Here is a 23,827-nt window from a genome sequence, read left to right on the forward strand (position 1 = left end):
AAATTTGAAACAGGAAAGGAAACTGGAGGACGTGTGTACAAATGAAATGTGAAAGAGACTACAGTAACAGAAAGCAAGAAGAAAAAAAAAAAAAAAAAAAAGAGACACGCAGGACCAAAACTAAAACATTGGTGGTCAGCGAGCACCTGGGGGAGATCAGCTATTCATTTAACAGCAAAATGATGTAACTGACAGTGCACGGTCAAGATAAACCTGCGCATGCGCACACAGACTTCCTCTGTCTGCATGAAGAGAGTGATTTCATGCACATTATTTGCTAGGAAATCCCCTCAGATTAAATAACTACCCAGCCACAGAATGGCCTGGGTTGTTTTGTTGTTTTTTTTCTTCCCTGACAAAAATTTCAGAGGGAACTAAATTTTACCGATTTTAAGAAATTGAAAGACCGTCTACTTTTAACTGACAAAAGTACAAAGAAAAGATTTAATAGTTTTACTGACCAACTTAATTGTCATTTGTAAATATAAATGAAGTTAGAATTTGATGCCTGCAACACAAAAAAAGCTGGGACAGAGGCATTACCACCATTCCTTTTAATAACCCTTTTTAAATCGTATGGGATCTGAAGATGCTAATTGTTGCAGTTTTCCAATTGGAACATCCATTCTTGCTTGATACAAGACTATAGCTGCTCAACAGTCCATGGTTGATGTTGTCCTATCCTCCTCTCCATGATGCCCCACACATTATCAACAGGACACAGATGTGGACTGGCAGCAAGCCAGTCAACCACATGCACTCTGTCTACAAAGCCATGCTGTTGTAGCTTGTGCAGAATGAGGCCTAGCATTGACCTGCTAAAATAAGCATGGAGTTCCTGGGAATAGACGTTGCCTTGATGAATATGTAGCTCTAAAATCCCAATACATGCCTCCGCATCAATGGTACCTTAACATACAGTGGTGCTTGAAAGTTTGTGAACCCTTTAGAATTGTCTATATTTCTGCATAAATATGACCTAAAACATCAGATTTTCACACAAGTCCTAAAAGTAGATAAGGAGAACCCAGTTAAATACATGAGGCAAAATTATAATACTTGGTCATTTATTTATTGAGGAAAATGATCCAATATTACATATCTGTGAGTGGCAAAAGTATGTGAACCTCTAGGATTAGCAGTTAATTTGAAAGTGAAATTAGAGTCAGCTGTTTTCAATGAATGGGATGACAATTAGGTGTGAGTGGGCACCCTATTTTATTTAAAGAACAGGGATCTATCAAAGTCTGATCTTCACAACACATGTTTGTGGAAGTGTATCATGGCACGAACAAAGGAGATTTCTGAGGACCTCAGAAAAAGCATTGTTGATGCTCACCTGGCTGGAAAAGGTTATAAAACCATCTCTAAAGAGTTTGGACTCCACCAATCCAGTCAGACAGATTGTGTACAAATGGAAGAAATTCAAGACCATTGTTACCCTCCCCAGGAGTGGTCGACCAACAAAGATCACTCCAAGAGCAAGGTGTGTAATAGTCAGTGAGGTCACAAAGGATCCCAGGGTAACTTCCAAGCAACTGAAGGCCTCTCTCAAATTGGCTAATGTTAATGTTCATGAGAACACTGAACAACAATGGTGTGCATGGCAGGGTTGCAAGGAGAAAGCCACTGCTCTCCAAAAAGACACTGCTGCTCATCTGCAGTTTGCTAAAGACCACGCGGACAAGCCAGAAGGCTATTGGAAAAATGTTTGGTGGATGGATCAGACCAAAATAGAACTTTTTGGTTTAAATGAGAAGTGTTATGTTTGGAGAAAGGAAAAAAACACTGCATTCCAGCATAAGAACCTTATCCCATCTGTGAAACAGAGTGGTGGTAACATCATGGTTTGGGCCTGTTTTGCCGCATCTGGGCCAGGATGGCTTGCCATCATTGATAGAATAATGAATTCTGAATTATACCAGTGAATTCTAAAGGAAAATGTCAGGACATCTGTCCATGGACTGAATCTCAAGAGAAGGTGGGTCATGCAGCAAGACAACGACCCTAAGCACACAAGTCGTTCCACCAAAGAATGATTAAAGAAGAATAAAGTTAATGTTTTGGAATGGCCAAGTCAAAGTCCTGACTTTAATCCAGTTGAAATGCTGTGGAAGGACCTGAAGCGACCAGTTCATGTGAGGAAACCCACCAACATCCCAGAGTTGAAGCTATTCTGTATGGAGGAATGGGCTAAAATTCCTCCAAGCTGGTGTGCAGGACTGATCAACAGTTACCGGAAACGTTTATTTGCAGTTATTGCTGCACAAGGGGCGGTCACACCAGATACTGAAAGCAAAGGTTCACATACTTTTGCCACTCACTCACAGACGTAATATTGGATCATTTTCCTCAATAAATAAAATGACCAAGTATAATATTTTTTGTCTCATTTGTTTAACTGGGTTCTCCTTATCTACTTTTAGGACTTGTGTGAAAATCTGATGTTTTAGGTCATATTTATGCAGAAATATAGACAATTCTAAAGGGTTCACAAACTTTCAAGCACGACTGTACATGCAACTTGCCCACGCCATGAGCACTGATTCCCCTCATACCATCACAGATGATGGCTTTTGCACCTTTCTCCGATAAACTGCAAGGTCACGTTCACCTTTGGCACCAAGAACTCGACGTCCAGTTTTCCTAAAAACAAGCTGAAATGTGGATTTATCTGATCACAGCACGTTTTCACTGTCTTTCGGTCCATCCAAGAGGAGTTCAGGCCGAGAGAAATCTGTGGCGTTTCTGCAAAAGTTGATGAATGACTTCCTTAAAAACTCCTTTGTCCCTCACGCCATCAGACTGTACAACTCCTCTCTGGGGGGGGAGGAGGGGTAACAGGAGGACAGAGGACAGGAAGGAGCAGTAGGCTAGCCTAACAATAAGCAATACTGGACAATGTGCAATATATCTCCTGCTGCCCCCCCTTCTCTCTTCCCCATATCTTACTCTTTTTATATTTGTACATGTCAATAATTTAATTTATCTAGAAGTTTTTTCTCCATTTTCTATTCTCTGTTTATCCTGTAATGATGCTGCTGGAATCTTAATTTCCCTACAGGAACCCTCCCAAATGGATCAATAAAGTTCTATCTAATCTAATCTTTGCATAATACAGTTTCAGGTTGCATTTCTGGTTGCAGCAGCAAACTCTTAAGTGATAACAGTTTTCCAAAGTACTCCTGAGCCCATGTTTGTCACATTAGCATGACAGTTTCTCAGGCAATGCCACAGAGAGATCAAAGGTTACACACATTCAACAGTGGTTTCTGACCTCGCCCTTTACACATCAAGATGTCTCTGAATTCCTTGAATCTTTTCACAATATTATGTACTGTAGATTTTGAAAGACCGAAAATCTTGCACCAAGAAATGTTCTTTTTGAATTGACTAACAATTCTCTCACGAATTTTGGCACAAAGCAGTGAGCCATGATCCATCCTTGCTCAGAAAGATTGGGTATAAAAGGAGCACTACCAAAGGTTCAATCATGTTACCAATTAACCTGCTTACTGTGAAATCTTCCAAAATGGTGTACCCCATCAACTTTTCAGTCTTACTTTGTCTGTCCAAAATTTGAGTGCACTGCAGGCATCAAATTTTAACTTCCTTTACATTTACAAAACACAATTAAGTTGGTCAGTAAAACTATTGAAAATCTTTTTTGTACTTTTGTCACTTAAATAAAGGTTCATGTGAATTAGCAAATCAGATTGTTATTGCATTTTGGAAAATATCCCAACTTTTCCTGAAATGGGGTTAATACATATCTAATATTTGAATGTCCCTGGGTGAAGTTTCACCTTGACCAGAAGCTTTTGGGAGCCAACAACTGTAATTTAATTCTACTAATGCTGCCAAGAAGAGTGGTCAAATACCCAACCCAAATTCTGCCAGTAGATTTCTGACAACTACCAAAAGCATCTGGTCAAGGTGAAACTTGACTAGGGACATTTAACCAAATTAGGTGTACTGTCAGTACATTTTCCACCCTGTCATGAAATTCATGTCTCGGACACATACATCTCAACAATTAGGATATCGTGAAAATTTTTGTTTTTTTAATTCAAAAAGGTAAACTTTCACATTCTATACTCATTACATCAAGTGAAATATTTCAAGTTTTTTTTTGTTTTAAATTTTGATGAGTATGACTTCTAGCTCATGAAAATCAGACATCCTGTATCTCAAATTATTAGAATATTTCCTAAAAATCAAGAAAGGATTTACAATACAGAAATGTCCAACTTCTGAAAAAAGCATTTTCATTTATACACTCACTTTTTGGTTGGGGGTCTTTTACCATGAATTACTGTATCGCTGGGGTGTGGCATGGAGGCGATCAGCCTGTGACACTGCTGAGGCGTTACTGAAGCCCAGGCTGCTTTGATAACGGCTTTCAGCTCGTCTGTATTTTTGGGTCCGGTGTTCCTCATCTTTCTCTTGACAATAGCCCATAGATTCTCTTTGGGGTTCAGGTCAGGCAAGTTGGCTAAACAACTACAGTAATATCATGGTCAGCAAGCCATTAGTTTTGGCACTGTGGGCAGGTGCTAAGTCCTGCTGGAAAAGGAAATTGGCATCTCCATAAAACTTGTCAGTAAATGCAAGTATGAAGAGCTCTAAAATCTCCTGGTAGCCACTGCGCTGACTTTGGACTTGATCAAAACACAGTGGACCAAGACCAGCAGATGACATGGAACCCCAAATCACAGACTGCAGAAACTTCACACTGGACTTCAAACACCTTGGATTCTTTGCCTCTCCACTCTTCCTCCAGACTCTACAACCTTGATTTCCAAATGAAATGCAAAATTTACTTTCATCTGAAAAGAGGACTTTGGACCACTGAGCAACAGTCCAGTCCTTTCTCTCCTTAGCCCAGGTAAGATGCTTCTGATGATGTCTCGGATTCAAAAATGGCTTGATATTAGGAATGTGACAGTTGTAGTCCCTTTCCTGAAGACATGTGCATGGTGGCTCTTGATGCCCTGACACCAGCCTCAGTTCACTCCTTGTAAAGCTCTCCCAAGTTCTTAAATTGACTTTTCTTGACAATCCTCTCAAGGCTGCAGTCATCCCTGTTGCTTGTACACCCTTTCAGCAATGACCTTTTGTGACTTACCCGCTTTGTGGAGTCAGCAGTCTTCCCCATGATTGTGGTTGCATGTACTGAACTAGACTGAGAAATACACAGTATTTATACTGTTTGACTCAAACTTGAAACACTAATTCTTTGATTTTTTTTTTTTTTACACTGTAGGCCATAATTATCAAAATTAAAATAGAAAAAGGCTTGAAACATTTGTTTACATATGACGAGTCTACAATACATTATTTATAAAAACTGAAGAATTAATGTTCAAAATGTTTTGCATCAATTTTCACGATATTCTAATCGTTTGAGACACACCAGTATAGTGTGTATACACACACACACCAATTTTCTTACATTTTCTTCCAAACGGTGCTTTTCAGATTGCCTGTGGAGCACCCTCCTCCGTCGTGTCACGAATCTGTCCACATTCGGCCGACCAACTGACTCTCCTTGCCTAATTGGAAACAAGGAACCACAATATGTAGCCATCATATAAACACCCACTTTAAAAATAAGAAAGGGATCATCAGGTGTGTTAGACGTTCAGGCTGATATTTTCAAATTATCTTGTCTTAAAAGTCTGCAAAAACAAATTTTGACAAAAAACAAACAAACAAACAAACAAACAAAAAAAAACTTTAGGTTTCTTCAACTCCAGTCATGAGGGTTACTCCCTGGTCACTTCAAAAGTCATACTTTGTATATACAGTTTAAAAGTCTCATGAAGAACTACTTACTTCATATGTTGGAAAATTGAAGATGTACTCTGCCTAAAGGCATTTGAACATTTCTTTGAGACAAAACTGCCACCCTCATTCTCACTGTTGCTGAGAACAGGCTGTTTTTTTCTTATCCTCTTCCTTGTGTATGGAGTAGAATGTTCCGCCTTGAGGGATGCGAAGCCATGCATGCCTGGTGACGTGCTTGTAACTGCAGTCTTCTTAATTAGTTTGGTGCATGGTTTCCTCCTGCATATGGACATAAATTAACTACAGGACTGAATATATAAAAGAATATCTTGACAAATCATTTAAAACCTGTGAAGGTTACACACGCTTTTGTCTGCCAGAATTAAAAAGTAATTAAATTTAACAGCGCATGCATATAATATTTTACACACACACAGGATATTAAAAAAAATATATATATATATATATATATATATATATATATATATATATATATATATATATATATATATATATAGACACACACACATATATATATATATACATACATACACCTGGTAAAATGGTAGGGGTTTTTTTGTGATAAAAAAAAAAAAATGCAACCAGATGAATCCTGTCAGAACTTATTTAACCTTTATTGCAAAAGTGAAGGTGAAAATAAACCAGAAACTGTTTAGGGTTAAATATTATACATGTATGAAAAAGACCATACAAAATCCTGGCTGCATAATTGTGCACACCCTTTAATAAATCAAGGATGTGGCCATGTAAATGAGCATATAAATCCAATATTCCAATCAGTTTTCATCTTTCAGAAAAAAGCTGTGTGAATCACCACCTTTTTCTAATCGAGATCAGCACTCTTTGCCTCTATGTAAGAATCTAGACATATTGAAATTGTATGATGTTTAAATATCCAGAATGCTTATTTCCTGTACCAGTTTTACCACGACTGTCTGGGAGTAGGTTTTTTTTTTTAAAGAAGACCTCATCAGTTCATTCTTATGGTACTAGATTAGGAAGATTGAAGGATGACTTGATTTGCTAAGGTTGGGATAAATTATGCAAAATTTAGTATTCGATTTTTAGGTCCGCAAACTTGGAATGAAATTGATAACTTGTGAGCAAGATTTCCAATTTTCTTTTAAAGCAAGATGGTCTTTCAATTTCATAAAAAAAAAAAGTGAAATTTAGTCATTGTGATACAGGTTTATTTCTGTAATATTTCCTCCTCCTCCCCAAAAAAAGCCCCACGCACCAGGCCATTCTGTGTCTGGGAATTTATTTATTTTGAGGGGATTCCCTAGCAAATAATGCGCATGAAAATTGCACACTTAAGCAGAGAGAGGAAGTCTGGAAGTGCACATGCGCAAGTTTTCATTGACCGTGCACTGACCCAGTTGTCATTTTACCGTGAAACGAGGAGCTAATTATACCATTCGCATTGCAAGTTCAGTACTCAAGTTGTGACAAAATATCACCGAGCCAATGGATCCTACACATCAAATCCTGGTTAGTATGTTTCTCCCTATTGCAAATATTGTAATTAGTGAATAACATGCTGCAATTATCCCAAATATGCATCTTTTTGAGGCAAACTTGAGCCTGGTCACTCATCTTGTTGAAGTTCGTTTTTCATTGAGCATATTTTAGCCAATATTTGTTAGTCATAACGAAAATTATGTCTTGATTTTACAATGCAAGTATTATTCCTGTGCATTAGATAGTTTACATAGAAGGTCCTTTTATCATTGCGATGGTGAAGGCCGCTGAGCGAAAATGTGTGTAATTAGACTATACATCTATATTGCACAACTTCTGGTGAACAACCTCTCAATTCGCTATCACACTGTGCAGTTTATTTCGTTGGGTATATGGTTCTTTTTCACTGTGGCAGCAGGGGCATGGTCAAGTGCCGGTTTGTGAATGGAGCATGAGGCGGAGGAAGGTGCTCTGTGTCTGTGTTGTGAGAAGGAGCAAGGATTGAGGATCTCTTCCCATGGCTGAAATCACATCAGTGCAGTGGCACACAGTTAATTTTGAAACTGTTGTTAAGTGACAGTTTAAAAAAATAAAAACGAAAGTGACATTGATCCTGCCTGCCTGTTTCAGTGTCCACTACATCAGGGAAGCTGTTACATTCATCTTTTTGATTGTGTTTCCTAATGTTTTTACCAAGTGTAGTGATCAGAAGTAATAGTTTTGGGAATACGAACACGCCACCATCTTTGCAATGCCGGTAATAGACTTTCCTAAACTCGACTTTAGTATAACCTCATGAATTTCCTGTATAACCCACTGTTTCAGACATGAGCCCGAGGAGAGGAAAAAAAAAATCTCAAAGTTTGATTGAAGGAGTGATCGGATACATCTCCGATATTTATTAGTTTGGTCCCGCGTTTCCTTTCTTTCGCAATACAGGGTCTTCTCACTTTTCCTTATTGTAGTCAGTTTTCCACATTTCATACGCACATTCATGTGCTCCATTGTTCTCTCAGGTTGCAAATTTGTATCCCACAATGCGTTGCGAATGGGGAAATAAAGGCTGTTGTGTTCAGAAATCAACCAATCACATTCAGTCTCATCTTAAAGAGTAGTTAGTATACACCGGACTTCAATCAAGGTGGCTCTGATTGACCTCAGATAAAGTTTGGCTGTTCCTGTAGAATTATTCTGAGATCCTCTTGGTTGCATCATACTCCAAAAGCCATGGGCCACAAAGAGCTTTCAAAACATGAACAGGATCTCCTTGTTGAAAGGTATCAAATCATGACATGTCCCATGGAGCACAATGAAGACAGTCATCAACAAGTGGAGAAAATATGTCTCTACCAAGATCAAAACATCCCTCCAAGATTAATGAGAAGATAAAGAGAAAGCTGGTCAGAGAGGCCACCGAGGCCCGCAGCAACATTAAATGCACTGCAGGATTTCCTGGAAAGTACTGGTTGTTCCCTACATGTAACAACAATCAGTCATATTATTCATGCAACTGGGTTGTGGGGTAGGGTAGCAAGACAAAAGCAGTTACTCAAAGGGGGGGGGGACACCACATTCAAGCCTGGCTAAACTTTGCAAAAAGATATATCCAGTCTCCCACAACCATGTGGAAAATGCATTATGGTCTGATGAGACCAAGGTTGAACTATTTGACCATAAATTACAAATGGTATGTTTGGCACAAAAACAGCAGCACATCAAAAACACTATACCCACAGTGAAGCATGATGGAGGCAGCATCATGCTTTGGAGCAGCTTTTCTTCAGCTGCAACTGGGGCTTTAGTCAAGGTGGATGGAATCATGAATAGCTCTAAATATATCAGTCCATTTTGGCACAAAGCAGCCACAACAAAGCAGTGGCTTCACCAAAAGAGGATTTGGAATGGTCCAGCCAGAGCCAAGATGTTAATCCAAGTGAAAAACCTGTGGGGTGATCTGAAGAGGTGTGCACAAAAGATGTCCTTACATTGAAATAAATGTATTCAGGAAAAGGAAAAAAAAAATCCCACATCAAGAAAGAATTATTTAACAAAAACATGCATCACTGTTCTTGGTATCCCTGCATTTTATACTTTTCCAGTAAAACTGCCTCCCTCTGCCAGTAAAACAGCACAGAGTCTCTCCTAGAACATTTTACAAGGTTAGAGAATACAGGAGTAGGGCATTGGAGACCATTCCTATATCCAGAATCTCTCCAGATCATCCAGGGTCTTAGGCCCTCTCTTGTGCACTCGCCCCTTCTCTTCATTATATGGTCAGCTAACCGTTTGTGTTGATTTGGACATGTGCTTCAGATCATTGTCCTGCTGGAAGATCCAATAACAACCCAGTTTTAGTTTCCAGGCAGAGGCAGCCAGATCCTGATTTAAAATGTCCTGGTGTTTCATGGAGTCCATGATGCCATGTACCCTCACAAGGTTTCCAGGGTCTTTGGAGGAAAAACAGCCCCACATCACAGAACTTCCACCATAATTTACAGTTGGGATCAGGTTCTTTACATTATAGCCATCCTTCCTTTTACACCAAACCCACCTGCAATGTTTATTGTTGAAAAGCTCCATTTTTGTTACAGCAAACACTTCACAAACTTCAAGTGCTTACATTTGTGGTGAACTGACAAAAAGAAAAAAAAAGGCAGCTTTTTTTCTGGCACCTTCCAAATAACGTGTTGGCATGGAGGTGACATCTGATGGTGGTTTTGGAGACTTGGAAACCCTAAAGTTTTACTTTTTCTTGTAATTCAACAGTGATCCTTGGGGATTTTTTTTTTGGCTCTCTTGCCCTCCTCCTCATTGTGTGTGTGTGTGTGTGTGGGGGGGGGGGGGGGGGGGGGGAATAAACTTAGGTTCTCTTCCAGGTGAATTGAAACAGTTTCAGTTCGTGTCCAATTTTTTTAATTACTGTCCAAAGAGTAGAAACAGGCATGTTCAGGCAAGTAGCTAAATTTTTTTTTTTTTTTGGTAACCATTCCTTGACTGATGGTCAACGCACATGTGCGTTCTCTCGTCTTTCCCATGTCGATGGATGACTAAGGGAATTTGGCCTCTGTCACCTCATATTTGTACCCCAGTTAATCAGGAAGTCATGGATTACAGCTTGAAAGTTCCTACACACTCCAGTCAACTCAACCATGTACAATTTAAATTGGAAACATGCTTCAGTTACATTGTGTTCACTATAATTTCCAGGGGTGCCAATAATAGTGGCACATGCGTTTTTATTGAACATTATTTCTTGAGGGATTTGCTGTTCTCTGACTAAATATATTTCAATTAAAAAGGTTGGATTTTTCTCATTTTTTCAGTGCGAGATGAAGCTACTTCACTTTTTGGTGATGTAGGGTTGTTAGCAGGGTTTTTAAAAAAAGAAAAAGAAAGAAAGACTAGATAATGATACCAATTGTAGCTTCAGCTTACTCGTAACCAGCTTCTGATATTTTTCTGCTGTAATGACATCAAGTGTACATTACACACTACTTACGTCTGCCCCATTCAATTCTTGTAGTGTAACAAAAAGATCAGGTGGTATATAAAAGGAACACAATGTTAAATATTGATATTGCTCGTAAGATGTGGCTATGGATAATGTCACGTCTTTAGCTGCACCACCAGAAGGATAGTGCGCGTGTGTGTGTTTGGGCCACAAGCATGGAACCCTAAAATTTTTCATAGCACTTAGGCCATTTGGTATAAGATAGGTCTCCTGAAGACAAAACACAAGAGGATTAACTATAACAAATAACTAACCTATAAGGAGTTACACTATTGTACATTTTGACTATACAGCACATAGTTACACAAGCAAATTATTTATTATCAGACTATCCAGTGTCAGCCAAATGAGGATGGGTTCCCTTTCAAGTCTGGTTCCTCTCAAGTTTTCTTCATGTGGTCTTGGTGGTTTTCCTTACTACATCACCTTCTGGTTTGCACTTTCAGGATAAATTATACAAGTTTCACAACGCCACTCTGTACCCAGCTTTGTCTCATCATTTCTGTTGTTTATTGTACTTTGGTCGCTAGAAGTCTACTTAGATAGCTATAGTCATTTATATAACCAGTGTGGGGAAATAAGGACAGACTAGCAGACATTTACAGGTAATTTCCGCAATTGTCCATCTCAGGGTTTCCCATACATAGACCATTGTGTGGCGCAGCGCCACACAATGGATTCCTATCGCCACACAATCAGACTCGCGATTTTGAAAAAAAAAAAATTTTCAGTTGCGTATCATTCCGTTCATTCATAGTGCTCTTTCTTCTCGTTCACGCACGCGCACACCCACACACAGAGAGAGAGAGAGAGAGGCACGTGTCCACAGGCCTGCCGTTCCGCATATACCCGGACTGCAAGTTAGGCTAATTAAAAATAACGCAGCCTTCCCAATTCGCCTTCCGACCCCTTATTTTAAAAGGTAGCCTACGTCGTGCTCATGATGAGCTTTATCATAGCCTTCTTGGCTTACAGGAAACGGACATCCCTGAGTCAGGCTATAAACCAATTTTGATGCATACAGTAGCAGCTTGACGTGAGGAACCGGCCTTATTGCATTATCCCATTTATCCCACTTCAGCAATGACTTCCCTTACGATAGGGCACTGGAGTTTTTTTTCAGGAAGCCACGCAGAATTAAATGTTCTGATGGGGCATGCAGGCTTTGCACCAATTAGGGTAATGCTTTTTCATTATTGTTAGTTGCCTTGGTGTTACCTTAAGTGGTTTCTTACATCTAATTATGATATTTTATTATTTTGTTACATTATACTATTCATTTCATTTTAGTATTGGCTGAGGTAATTGTTGAGTTCAATATTTAAAATAAAAACCTCCAGCTTGTTTTTTGCAATTTATTCATTGAATGTCAACTAAAGAATAATTGAAAGATTGCCACCAAAAAGGCAAAAAAACTAAAGGTCAAAACCAGAGATGCACCGATTAACCGGCTGCCGATTGGAATCGGCCGATTTTCACGTGATAGGCCATGACCGGCCGGTCAAAATTAAAATATGCCGATTTTCTGCCGATCAAAACTTGTGTATCACAGAGATGAAAGTGGAGATACTCGTAATTCGCAACTAAAAAGACTGCAGCTACATTGGCAGCTTGAACATGCTTTCTAGTGCGATTGTGTTGCGCTTGCGCAAAACAGTGTCAGTCCCGTGCGCCTAACGAGCTCCGGCGTGCGCGCTGTTAACAACAACAAAAAAAATTCACTATATTTGGATATCCAAATATAGTGAATTTTTTTTTATGCCAGATATTGGATGTGAAAAGAAAATGTTTGTGGTTGTGTGAATTTCCCATTACAGGAATTAATACGTTAGCCTATTACCAAACATCTAGTTAGATTTTGTACAAAGGTAGAAAGAAAAAAAAAAATGTCTTTGTTTGTTTTACAACCTTGGTTGCACTTGATTCCATTGGAAATTACTCTACAAATACACATTTGACAAAGATGATAGAATGGCTATGGTACAAATATGACTGGAAATTATTTTTATATTTTGATACTGAATGAAGAAATGGGTTGTTCTATAAGGCATAAGTTTTCAGATCTAAATAGGCTTATGAAAGTGTGTTCCATAGCAGTAGGCAAATAATATATGAGGGGGAAGTTGTTTTTGTGCCAGATATTGGATGGGAAAAGAAAAAAAAAAAAAAGTGTGTGTGAATTTCCTATTTCAGGAATTAATGTGTTAATACCAAACATGAAGAAAGATTTTACAAAGAACAATGTCTTTGTTTGTTTTCAACCTTTGAGGTGTTGAAAATTTATTACTGAAAATCTGGCAGAATGTTCTATTAAAGATAAAAAGAAAATAGCCTTTGTGCATGCTGTGAAGTGGTTTGAAAAAATGAAATCGGAATTGGCAGGTCACACTCCATGGAAAATCGGAATCGGCCCAAAAAATTGCAATCGGTGCATCTCTAGTAAAAGCTAAACTTTAACTTCAATTTTGGTGAGTAATTTTCATAAATTTAAAAGACAGGTTTTCCACCAACATCAAGCCCAGCAAACTAGTGGCCTGCCCTGTAATGTAAAGTTGGGTCGAGGAATGAAACCAGGCAGGGATCTGGGAAAATTTGTTTTAGCTGTCTTCTCTTAAAGAACTTAAAAGAATTTAGATTGAACTGAATAATCTCAAATGCTTCTTGTAGCTTTAAAATAGTCCCAGCAGGTGACTCTGAAGAAAAATACCGTGTTTGAACACCGCCCGCTGTAAACACTTTGCATACACCCCAATGACCGACTCCACCGCGCACGATTCCCTCATCGGCACAGTGGAGCACCACAAATTGCTACCTGGTCTGTGGGAAACACTGCATCTGCGTTTCAAAAGCATCAAACCGGATGGCCCATGAAAAATTTTAAAGATATGTGTCTAATCTACTTCTAATTTGCTTCCAAATGTTACACTGGGCGAAAATGGGGACCCCGCGGGCCTGACTTTAAAAATTCATAGCTCGGCCACAGATGGTCCAAGCCCCGCCAAAATTTACAGACACCTCCCTCTCCCCGAGACCTTTCAGACCAGTCCAGGCATGGCCCGGTATAACCCTGCCTCGGCCCGCTATTTGCCCAGAGCCCCCAAAAAACTTTAACATGAGCCCCGACTCGAGTCAGCCTTTAAAAATTCATAAACTCGGCCATTGATGGTCCTAAGCCCGCCAAACTTCGCAGGCATGTCCCTCTCCCCAAGACCTTTTGAACAAGCCCAGGCTCAGCCCGATCCAACATTAGTAGCAAGCGTGGAACGTGGAAAACTTTAGCATGAGCCCTGGCTCCAGCTGCTCGCCCACGTGGGGATTTAAAAATTCATAACTCCGCCACCAAAGTTCCTAGCCCCAATAAATTTACAGGCACCTCCCTCTCCCTGAGTGGTACACTAAATATGATCAGTATTCACTGTTTTTATTGTACTATGCAGTTGAACTAGTGTTTTAGGGTTAACAGTATCTGATTGATCCAGAGTTCAATTTACATGAAACTTTGCACGACAGTATTAAGTGCCAAACTGACAATCAATGGTTGTTATTATTATTATGTGCATTTTTTTCCCATTTTATAATAAGAACGACAGTCATATGCTTTGTTGGATGTAGATTTATTTTTTAAACAGAGCTTTTATTTTCTTCCATTTTCTAAGTTCTCGTCCAGCAAATTTTAGTCTGAATGCCAAATGATATGACCATATCTAGTTCAGTGTCATTTTAAAAGTCATTTTGTTCCAAAGTTACTTGCAATCTCATACTCAATTTTAACTCCTATGTATGACTAGTTAATTACTACATTTTATAAATGTATTATAAACATAGTATAAAAAATAGTCATTGTTGACAATGTTTGAGTGTTATTATAGTACCTATATATGAGTACCAGTAAATTGTAACCAACTGGAACATCCTTGTCCTCCCCCCCGCCAATACTTTTTTTTTTAAGACATGGAACTGACCTGTGTGTACAACCCCGATTCCAAAAAAGTTGGGACAAAGTACAAATTGTAAATAAAAACGGAATGCAATGATGTGGAAGTTTCAAAATTCCATATTTTATTCAGAATAGAACATAGATGGCATATCAAATGTTTAAACTGAGAAAATGTATCATTTAAAGAGAAAAATTAGGTAATTTTAAATTTCATGACAACAACACATCTCAAAAAAGTTGGGACAAGGCCATGTTTACCACTGTGAGACATCCCCTTTTCTCTTTACAACAGTCTGTAAGCGTCTGGGGACTGAGGAAACAAGTTGCTCAAGTTTAGGGATAGGAATGTTAACCCATTCTTGTCTAATGTAGGATTCTAGTTGCTCAACTGTCATAGGTCTTTTTTGTCGTATCTTCAGTTTTATGATGCGCCAAATGTTTTCTATGGGTGAAAGATCTGGACTGCAGGCTGGCCAGTTCAGTACCCGGACCCTTCTATGCAGCCATGATGCTGTAATTGATGCAGTATGTGGTTTGGCATTGTCATGTTGGAAAATGCAAGGTCTTCCCTGAAAAAGAGACGTCATCTGGATGGGAGCATATGTTGCTCTAGAACCTGGATATACCTTTCAGCATTGATGGTGTCTTTCTAGATGTGTAAGCTGCCCATGCCACACACACACACACACACACACACACACTAATGCAACCCCATACCATCAGAAATGCAGGCTTCTGAACTGAGCGCTGATAACAACTTGGGTCGTCCTTCTCCTCTTTAGTCCGAATGACATGGCGTCTCTGATTTCCATAAAGAAGTTCAAGTTTTGATTCGTCTGACCACAGAACAGTTTTCCACAGTCCATTTTAAATGAGCCTTGGCCCAGAGAAGACATCTGCGCTTCTGGATCGTGTTTAGATACGGCTTCTTCTTTGAACTATAGACATTTAGCTGGCAATGGCGGAAGGCACAGTGAATTGTGTTCACAGATAATGTTCTCTGGAAATATTCCTGAGCCCATTTTGTGATTTCCAATACAGAAGCATGCCTGCATGTGATGCAGTGCCGTCTAACGGCCCGAAGATCACGGGCACCCAGTATGGTTTTCCGGCCTTGACCCTTACGCGCAGAGATTCTTCCAGATTCTCTGAATCTTTTGATGATATTATGCACTGTAGATGATGATATGTTCAAACTCTTTGCAATTTTACACTGTCGAACTCCTTTCTAATATTGCTCCACTATTTGTCGGCGCAGAATTAGGGGGATTGGTGATCCTCTTCCCATCTTTTCTTCTGAGAGCCGCTGCCACTCCAAGATGCTCTTTTTATACGCAGTCATGTTAATGACCTATTGCCAATTGACCTAATGAGTTGCACTTTGGTCCTCCAGCTGTTCCTTTTTTGTACCTTTAACTTTTCCAGCCTCTTATTGCCCCTGTCCCAACTTTTTTGAGATGTGTTGCTGTCATGAAATTTCAAATGAGCATGAAATTTGGCATGAAATTTCAAAATGTCTCACTTTCGACATTTGATATGTTGTCTATGTTCTATTGTGAATACAATATCAGTTTTTGAGATTTGTAAATTATTGCATTCCGTTTTTATTTACAATTTGTATTTTGTCCCAACTTTTTTGGAATCGGGGTTGTATTTCTGTTTTCTTGGGTATAACCAAGCATGTTTTTCTTGAATCTTCTGATATTTTCTTATAAATTATTTTCAACGTGTAATGTAATTAGCAACTAATGTCTAGTGTAATTTGACCTTTGAAGATCACAAAAATGTGCCTGGAAATAGTTGAGAAGCCATCTCCAGCCCACTAAAGCCCTTGACCCCCGGCCGCATTGCTGCAGGCCTTTGGCCCGTCATTCAGACAGGCTGAAATTTAGACGGACGGACAATGTTTCAGACTTGTCTGTCCTGTGACAGTCCGTTTAAAATTCCTTATTTCCCACACTGATATACCTTATGTTGTAATCTTCTATTTTCTCTATAAATGCACTGTCTACTTGTATATGGAAGTATTGACAATCAAGCTCTCTTGAATCTTGAAATTCATACATTTGTGTAAAGCTGCTTTGTGACATATGGTTAAAAGTGCTATATAAATAAAATTTATTGAATTGAATTAAAACGCAACTTAGCACTGCAACTAAATTGGTTCTATCATGGTAATTCTAAAATCTGAATAATGTTATGACTCCTCAGCAAGTAAACCACATGTATTCATGTCTTACTCCTGCCTTCGAGTGAAAAGCTTCGGCTGTGAGACGTCACAGCCTTTGCTCTTAAAATTAGCTAGATTAAAACATTCTCTGACAAATTTTGATTCTGACTGGTCAGGTTCTGAGTACTTGTGTAGAGGGGAACACAAACACACAAAAGAAAAAACAGTAACAACCACTTCAAAGATGATGGACAGAAATCACAATGATGAAAATACCTGGGAGCTGTTCCTGGAATAAAAATACTTTCCTCATCACTCTCCACCTTTTTCAAGGCTTCCACAGCTTTCTGCTTTGCCATGCGCAAAGTCCCAGAACGGGCTGAAGTTGGGATTTTTTTTTTGGCTTTTCTTTGGACACAGAGCAGAAATGAATTGAACATATGGCAAACAAATGTAATCTTAAGCTGTAAAAATTTGTCCAAATCTGTCTACAGTCAGAAGTTTACATACACAGATTCATCATGATCACTAACAGGAAGTTAAAAGGCTCTACCAAGTTGAAGTACATTTTAGAACTTTCAGCAGCACTGAATTAAAAGTAGACTGCCTTTCAATTTCATAAAAATTTGGTCATTGTGATATAGGTTTATTTCTGTAATATCTTTAAAAAGTAAAATAAAATTTCTAGCCACAGAACGGGCTATTTAATTTGAGGAGATTCCCTAGCAAATAATGCGCATGAAATCGCTCACTTCATGCAGTCAAGCAGACAGAGGAAGTGTGTGTGTGCATGCACAGGTTTACCCGCTGCTTCTTTTGGATTTTATGCAGCTGGCATCCAGTGTTGCATTACTGCCATCTACAGGTTTGCCTTGACCATGCAATGACAGTTACATCATTCTGTCACTAAATGAACAGCTGATCACACCGAGGTGCTCACTGACCACCGATATTTATCATTAGTTTGGTCCTGCGTTTCCTTTCCTCCACAACATTTCTTTTCACTTTCCGTTACCGTAGTCAGTCTTCCACATTTCATTCGTACACTCGCGTCCGCCATTGCTCTCTCCTATTTCAAATTTGTATCCCACAGTGCCTTGCGCGAATGGGGAAAGCCCACAATGTGATGCATGACATAGTATCTTGTACTGCATCATGTTGAAGCAAGAAAGAAAAGAAAAAAAAAAACCAGAATTTAGGGCCACATGGCCCTAAATTCATAAATTATTCTATTTTAAAAAAAAAAGACCAGTGTCTACAATTAGACACCTTTTCAGATTTACCAATAAAAAACAAAATTTCACAAAGGTGGGTTTCAGTTACAACAGTAATTACTGGTTAATCAATCAACTGGAAGACCCCCCCCCCTTGCCCTTTGATCTTGTCGTTTGATGACACAGCTCGTTACCCAAGATGGAATTTTTTTCAGTACAATCAGCAATTTTAGACAAACCCAGACGTTATCATCGCAGGTAAGCATGGTGGAAAAATCGTGGCCATGTTTTTGCTCATCAAATTCACTGATGTTTCATGACATCCTTGTCGAAACCTACTTTGTTTCTTACTCTTTCATTTGACAGTCGCCATTTTGTATCTAAACATGTTTGACAAGTCACGTGAGGTGTAGATAGTGATCATTTTCACCGGTGTCCACCATTAGACACCCTGTGGAATTAATGGACATTTACAACTGTTATATATCGATCTTTGTGTAACATTGTTGAAGTAGATGAAGTACTTAAAAAATAGTGTTGTGATTTATAATCTTTTTTCAGATTCATAACAGAATGGAATGTTTATTGAGTATTTGGAATCCTATTGCAATAAACAGAATTAGACCACAATTAAATTCCTAGCATATAAAAAAAAAAAAAATGACGTGCTTGCATTCAGATTTTTCTATTGCATTCAGAAATTTTTTTTTTTGCAGTTTGTTGTAAATATCTCATCTCATTATCTCTAGCCGGGGTACAAGTCGCCAGGTCATCACAGGGCTGACACATAGACAACCATTCACACTCACACCTACGGTCAATTTAGGGTCACCAGTTAACCTAACCTGCATGTCTTTGGACTGTGGGGGAAACCGGAGCACCCGGAGGAAACCCACACGGACACGGGGAGAACATGCAAACTCCGCACAGAAAGGCCCTCGCCAGCCACGGGGCTCGAACCTGGACCTTCTTGCTGTGAGGCGACAGCGCTAACCACTACGCCTCTACCATATATCAGTCGACATTTTATATTTTGGTTCAAGGAATGACATGCAACCTTTGACCTGGATTTTCATGTGGTTACAATGTCAATTGCCTGTTGACATTTATTGGTAAACTACAATAAATTAATACAAACAACGAATGATTAACAAAATATGATCTATGAAAACACTTAGAAAATGGGTAGAAATTGGAACAAAAATATTTTCTGACAAGTTAAAGGTCCCCTTGCATCGTTTTTTCATTAATTGCGCGGTGGTCTCTAGTATGAATGAATGCCCTGTGAGCCGGTTTTGGTGAAAAAAAAAATGCTGTGGTTCTCCTGTTTCAGGCTGTTCTAGTTTGGTGGAGGAGTGGGTGGGGAGAGAACGACAGGATTTCAGCTCTTACTCATTAATATTCATGACATGTAAACGTGTTACCTCTGATTGGCTAACAGCACTGGGACGCTACCTCCAGTGGGTCAGAACAAGCGAATGTGAGTGTCTTTGTAAAAACTGCTTCGATTGGCTATTATGGTCTCGACATCGATGTTTTGACCAATAATGTAGATGTGGCAGCGGGGCCGTGGCCAAGCATTGGTCTGTGAATGGAGGGCGGAGTCAGGGAAGGTAAGTGGCAGAATCACTGCACCTGATGGGAATTAACGTGCGTTTATGGGTCTTCCCCAGTGACCATGCCCTATAAGAGGAGAGGGAGAGCAGAGGAAGGCAGCGCTCTCCCCAACCAGAACGCTTGTGTGTGACTGGGAGGGATTTCATTCATTCATTCAATTGAATACTCCCTGTGGCAGCGGCTCTCATCGAGGCACGGAGCGGAGCTCGCCTCGGGGGGTGTGGGGGGGAATAACGTCCCCTGGCTGGGAGCTGACGGGCCCTGGCAGCGCTGGTTTGTTCGGGAGAGGGCAGAGGCCACTGGCTGCCAAGTCTGGGGAGGCTGGGACCTCCCCTGCCCAAGTTACGAGCGTGCAAAGTCGGGCTGGAGCCGCCGTTGAAACGAAACTGATGCGGAGCACCGCGTTGCGCCTCGGGGCGAATTACATCCCGTGGCGGGGAGCTAGCCCGCCCTGGGAGCACCCTTTCATTCGGGAGAGGGCAGAGGCCGCTGGCTGCCAAGTCTGGGGAGGCTGGGACCTCCCCTGCCCGAGTTACAAATGTGCAAAGTCGGGCTGGAGCCGCCGTTAGAAACGAAACTGATGCGCAGCACCGCGCCGCGCCTCAGGGCGAATTACGTCTCTCTCCTCGTGCTTTCTTCCCGTGGGCAGTCGCAAGCCAAGGTGGGCGAGGCCATGAATACTAATTTTCGAAGTGACGTAACTTCGTATGGCTTTTTCTTATCCACTCGTTTTTCCGACTATTTTCTTTCATAAGCTAATACAGGGAATGGGAGTAGAATTACATTTTTCACATGCAGCATGCATATGCGACTCGGAGTGAACTATGGTATCTCAAAAAGAGCCAGTATTAAACGTTTTTGGTGGAAGGGCACCTTTAAACATCAATTCATTTGTTTAAAAACATTAGAATTACTTCCTCATTTACGTAAGCACCGACATCGATATATTTATATAAAAAAAAAATTGTACTGAATATAAGCCTATGTAAAAAATTTTAAATAAAAACTTAATACCACATAACGATTATTTTTTAAAATAATCATCTTGATGTCGATAATTGTGGAATGGTGTCATGTGATCTGATACGCCAAGTAATCAGGAATCAACTAATTTTTTTCCAGTGGAACTTTGAGTAATTATTCATGCACAATTAAAGTCTTTTCTACTTTTGCAACGGCCAAAAGATCGTTAAGGTGTCGATAATTGTGGCCACCGCTCTAATAAAATTGGAAGTCTACGATTCGAATTCAGTAGCTTCCGGCCCACCAAACAAAAATAATTGGATGTCAGGGAAAATTCTTTTTATGACCTAAACTTAAAAAAAATCTGAAAGGCAGTCTACCTTTAAGTGGGCATCTAAATTTTTGACCCCATGTTGATTTCAGAATACCCAAAATAAATGAAAACTTGTGCACCAATTTCCTATTAAACATGAATGTTGTACAATCATTCTGCTACAGAAAACGAACAGTTCAGAGAAATCACTGAAAGCTCAAATTGCCGTGACACTCACATCCATATGTAAATTTCTGACCAAAATTCTATCCAGCCATCTATCTAAGAAGGAAAAGACTAAACAACTGAATTTCGCACACAGATGCTTTACTTTACCGTTTCTTGGAAGTGAGCTCTGGGATTGACTGATCAGATGATAGTGTACTGGAGGAGAACACTTTCTTTCTCAGGTCAGGAGAGAACCATTGTTCCACTCTGCGCTTCTGGCTTTTACCATAGGTCTTCAAATATGCTGGTTTACTTTGACCAAACACACTCATTTTGTGTTTTTGGGTTCCTTTTTATTTCCCAGACGTAAACTGAAACACATCATATAAAAGAAAAAGGTCTCCAGCTTAAAAGAACAAATCAGTCAACCACCTTGTTTAACGCCTTTTATCTGGACAGTTTATTATACGGGTCGTTTTACAATCAGGGTACAAAGTTTGTGTCACAGGGGTCCAAAATTCAAATTGATTCAAACTGGTTCTTGTACCGGTTTTTAAGTGAAGGACAAGTTAAAGAACAGATTTCAGGTAATTTTTTGACGTGTGTGTATGGTAGTTTTGTGTAATCTGCTATAAGATGGGAGAAACAAATGAAGTGATTCTCAGAGAGGACATTTTTTTTGACAATTCAGAATCCACTACTTCCATAGTAAATACAAGGCTGTAAGCTTTGTGTTAGTTGTCTCTAATATTTATGTCCCAATATCTTGACCACATTTTAGGATGAAAATAATCATTTTAGATATATGTTATTTTATATTGAAAAATTAGCTGTCTCGGAGAGGACATTTTGACACAATTACATACTAATTTGATCAAAATAGTCTGAAAACTTACAGGCATTCAACATTAAAACACAACTATGTTTCCAATGATATGGAACCAAATATTTGTTTTATGGTTTAAAGAATGATTTAAGTGCATCCCTTTTGGAGCTACCTGTGGTCAAAAAAAGCACTTTTTCTAAATGACACGAGTAATTTTGCTAAATATGACATATATTGCCATACATTCACCAAAAATAACGTCAATCACCAATTATTATTATTATTTTTTTTTTTTTGCATGGTAAATAGAGCGATCACAGGGCTACAATAAACAACCAAGTTTATTTAGTCAAGCCTTTTGATATTGAAGATAAGTGTTAAATGTGATTTTTAGCTTGCGTACCCTGATTGTAAAACAACCCGTACCGTCTCGGGTTCGCATGGGGGTTTTATTCCAAATAACTCGGTGGGGGCTTTATTCCAAATAACTCGGTTACGAGAGCAATTTCTCCTCTTAGCCCCGTTCAAACTAAGTAACTTTACTACTGAAGCATTTACAGTCTACGGGGCTGAGCCATTAAACTTTACCACCGAATAAATAAAGAACATTTCTGTCTCTCAACTGAGACACTAATATGTTAGCTAACTTATCTTATGAGCGAGCTAAAAAGTAAACCAGGATAAGGTTCACACAAATACTGCTTCTCAGGTAACATTTTACCAAGTTTATTACTTAGAAATTAAACAAGTTTTGGGTGCTTAATTAAAATTTATTGATGCCAATACAGTAACGAAAGCTAAAGGCATATTAATACAAATTAGCTTAAAAATCCATTGCAGTAGTAGGCGGCTAAATAGTGTGTTGTCTAACGGTCTAATTATAAATAAACCAAAAATTACAAAATTACCTTTTAAATGATATTCCACCAGTAACTATTTCTTCGAGTAGATCATTCGGGAAGTGAAGCTTTGGCAAAGCGCTTCTCGTTCAAACTGATGGAAGCTTTTGATTGGTTGGAAACTAGTGGTTCTCTTCTTCTTCTTGGAGTTTTATGGCGATTGGCAAACAACGTTATAGTGCATTACCGCCACCAACTGGTATGGAGAGTGGCTCGGTCTATTATTATCTAAGTATACCTTGTCTGAATGTGAAAAATTGATTATTATTTTTTTTGTGTGTTTGTTTGTTTTTGTTGTTATTGTTATTAGATACTGGCAATTTTGTGAGCATTACAGTGGGTGGAAGATGTGAGACCGCTGAGAACATTAATATGCTCCGATTCCAGTGCATCATTAACTAGCTTGAAACACAGTCTTTCAGATAGCAGACCAGATGTCTTAATAGAGATACAGCAAACACCATACAGGATTCAAATGATGGGATTCAAGTGAATGTGACACTTGTTTGAATACCAGCACATAAGAAAGACTCTAAATTGAAGAAAAGAAGACTCTAAATTGACCGTAGGTGTGAATGTGAGTGTGAATGGTTGTCTGTGTCTATGTGTCAGCCCTGTGATGACCTGGCGACTTGTCCAGAGTGTACCCCGCCTTTCGCCCGTAGTCAGCTGGGAAAGGCTCCAGCTTGCCTGCGACCCTGTAGAACAGGATAAAGCGGCTAGAGATAATGAGATGAGATGATAATAATTTTGAGTTTGAGGGTCCTGCACAGTATCTTAGCTGTTCCTAGGACTGCGCTTTTCTGGACAGAGATCTCAGATGTTGTTCCTGGGATCTGTTGGAGCCACTCTCCCAGTTTGAGACCCTGATGTGGGTGGAGCACAGAAGCACGGCAGGCAGTTGTTTGCATTTAAAGTGGCCCTTGACGGGAGAGGA

At 39.4% G+C, this 23,827-nt stretch overlaps 1 protein-coding gene across 4 annotated transcripts in view; it reads right to left on the reverse strand.

Moving 5' to 3' along the window:
• The window catches only part of haspin (histone H3 associated protein kinase), an 84,663-nt gene extending 61,678 nt beyond the window's left edge, over window positions 1–22,985 (reverse strand). For 2 of the 4 annotated variants that reach the window (XR_009654289.1, XM_060916481.1), the window contains exons 1-5: window positions 22,900–22,985; window positions 21,334–21,536; window positions 17,167–17,298; window positions 5,839–6,069; window positions 5,456–5,555 (exon numbers count right to left, since the gene is read on the reverse strand). Coding sequence is in view for 1 of the 4 variants with exons in the window: in XM_060916481.1 (XP_060772464.1) it covers window positions 5,456–5,555; window positions 5,839–6,069; window positions 17,167–17,298; window positions 21,334–21,497 (627 nt within the window). In the remaining 3 variants the exon portion in view is untranslated. Of the gene's footprint in view, window positions 1–5,455; window positions 5,556–5,838; window positions 6,070–17,166; window positions 17,299–21,333; window positions 21,537–22,899 lie in introns of those variants that run through there. The other 2 variants (XM_060916482.1, XM_060916483.1) reach the window with 2 other exon arrangements.
• Window positions 22,986–23,827: the final 842 nt, after the last annotated feature.

This window comes from Neoarius graeffei, chromosome 3, assembly GCF_027579695.1.
Source record: "Neoarius graeffei isolate fNeoGra1 chromosome 3, fNeoGra1.pri, whole genome shotgun sequence".
Classification (NCBI taxonomy): Eukaryota; Metazoa; Chordata; class Actinopteri; order Siluriformes; family Ariidae; genus Neoarius; species Neoarius graeffei.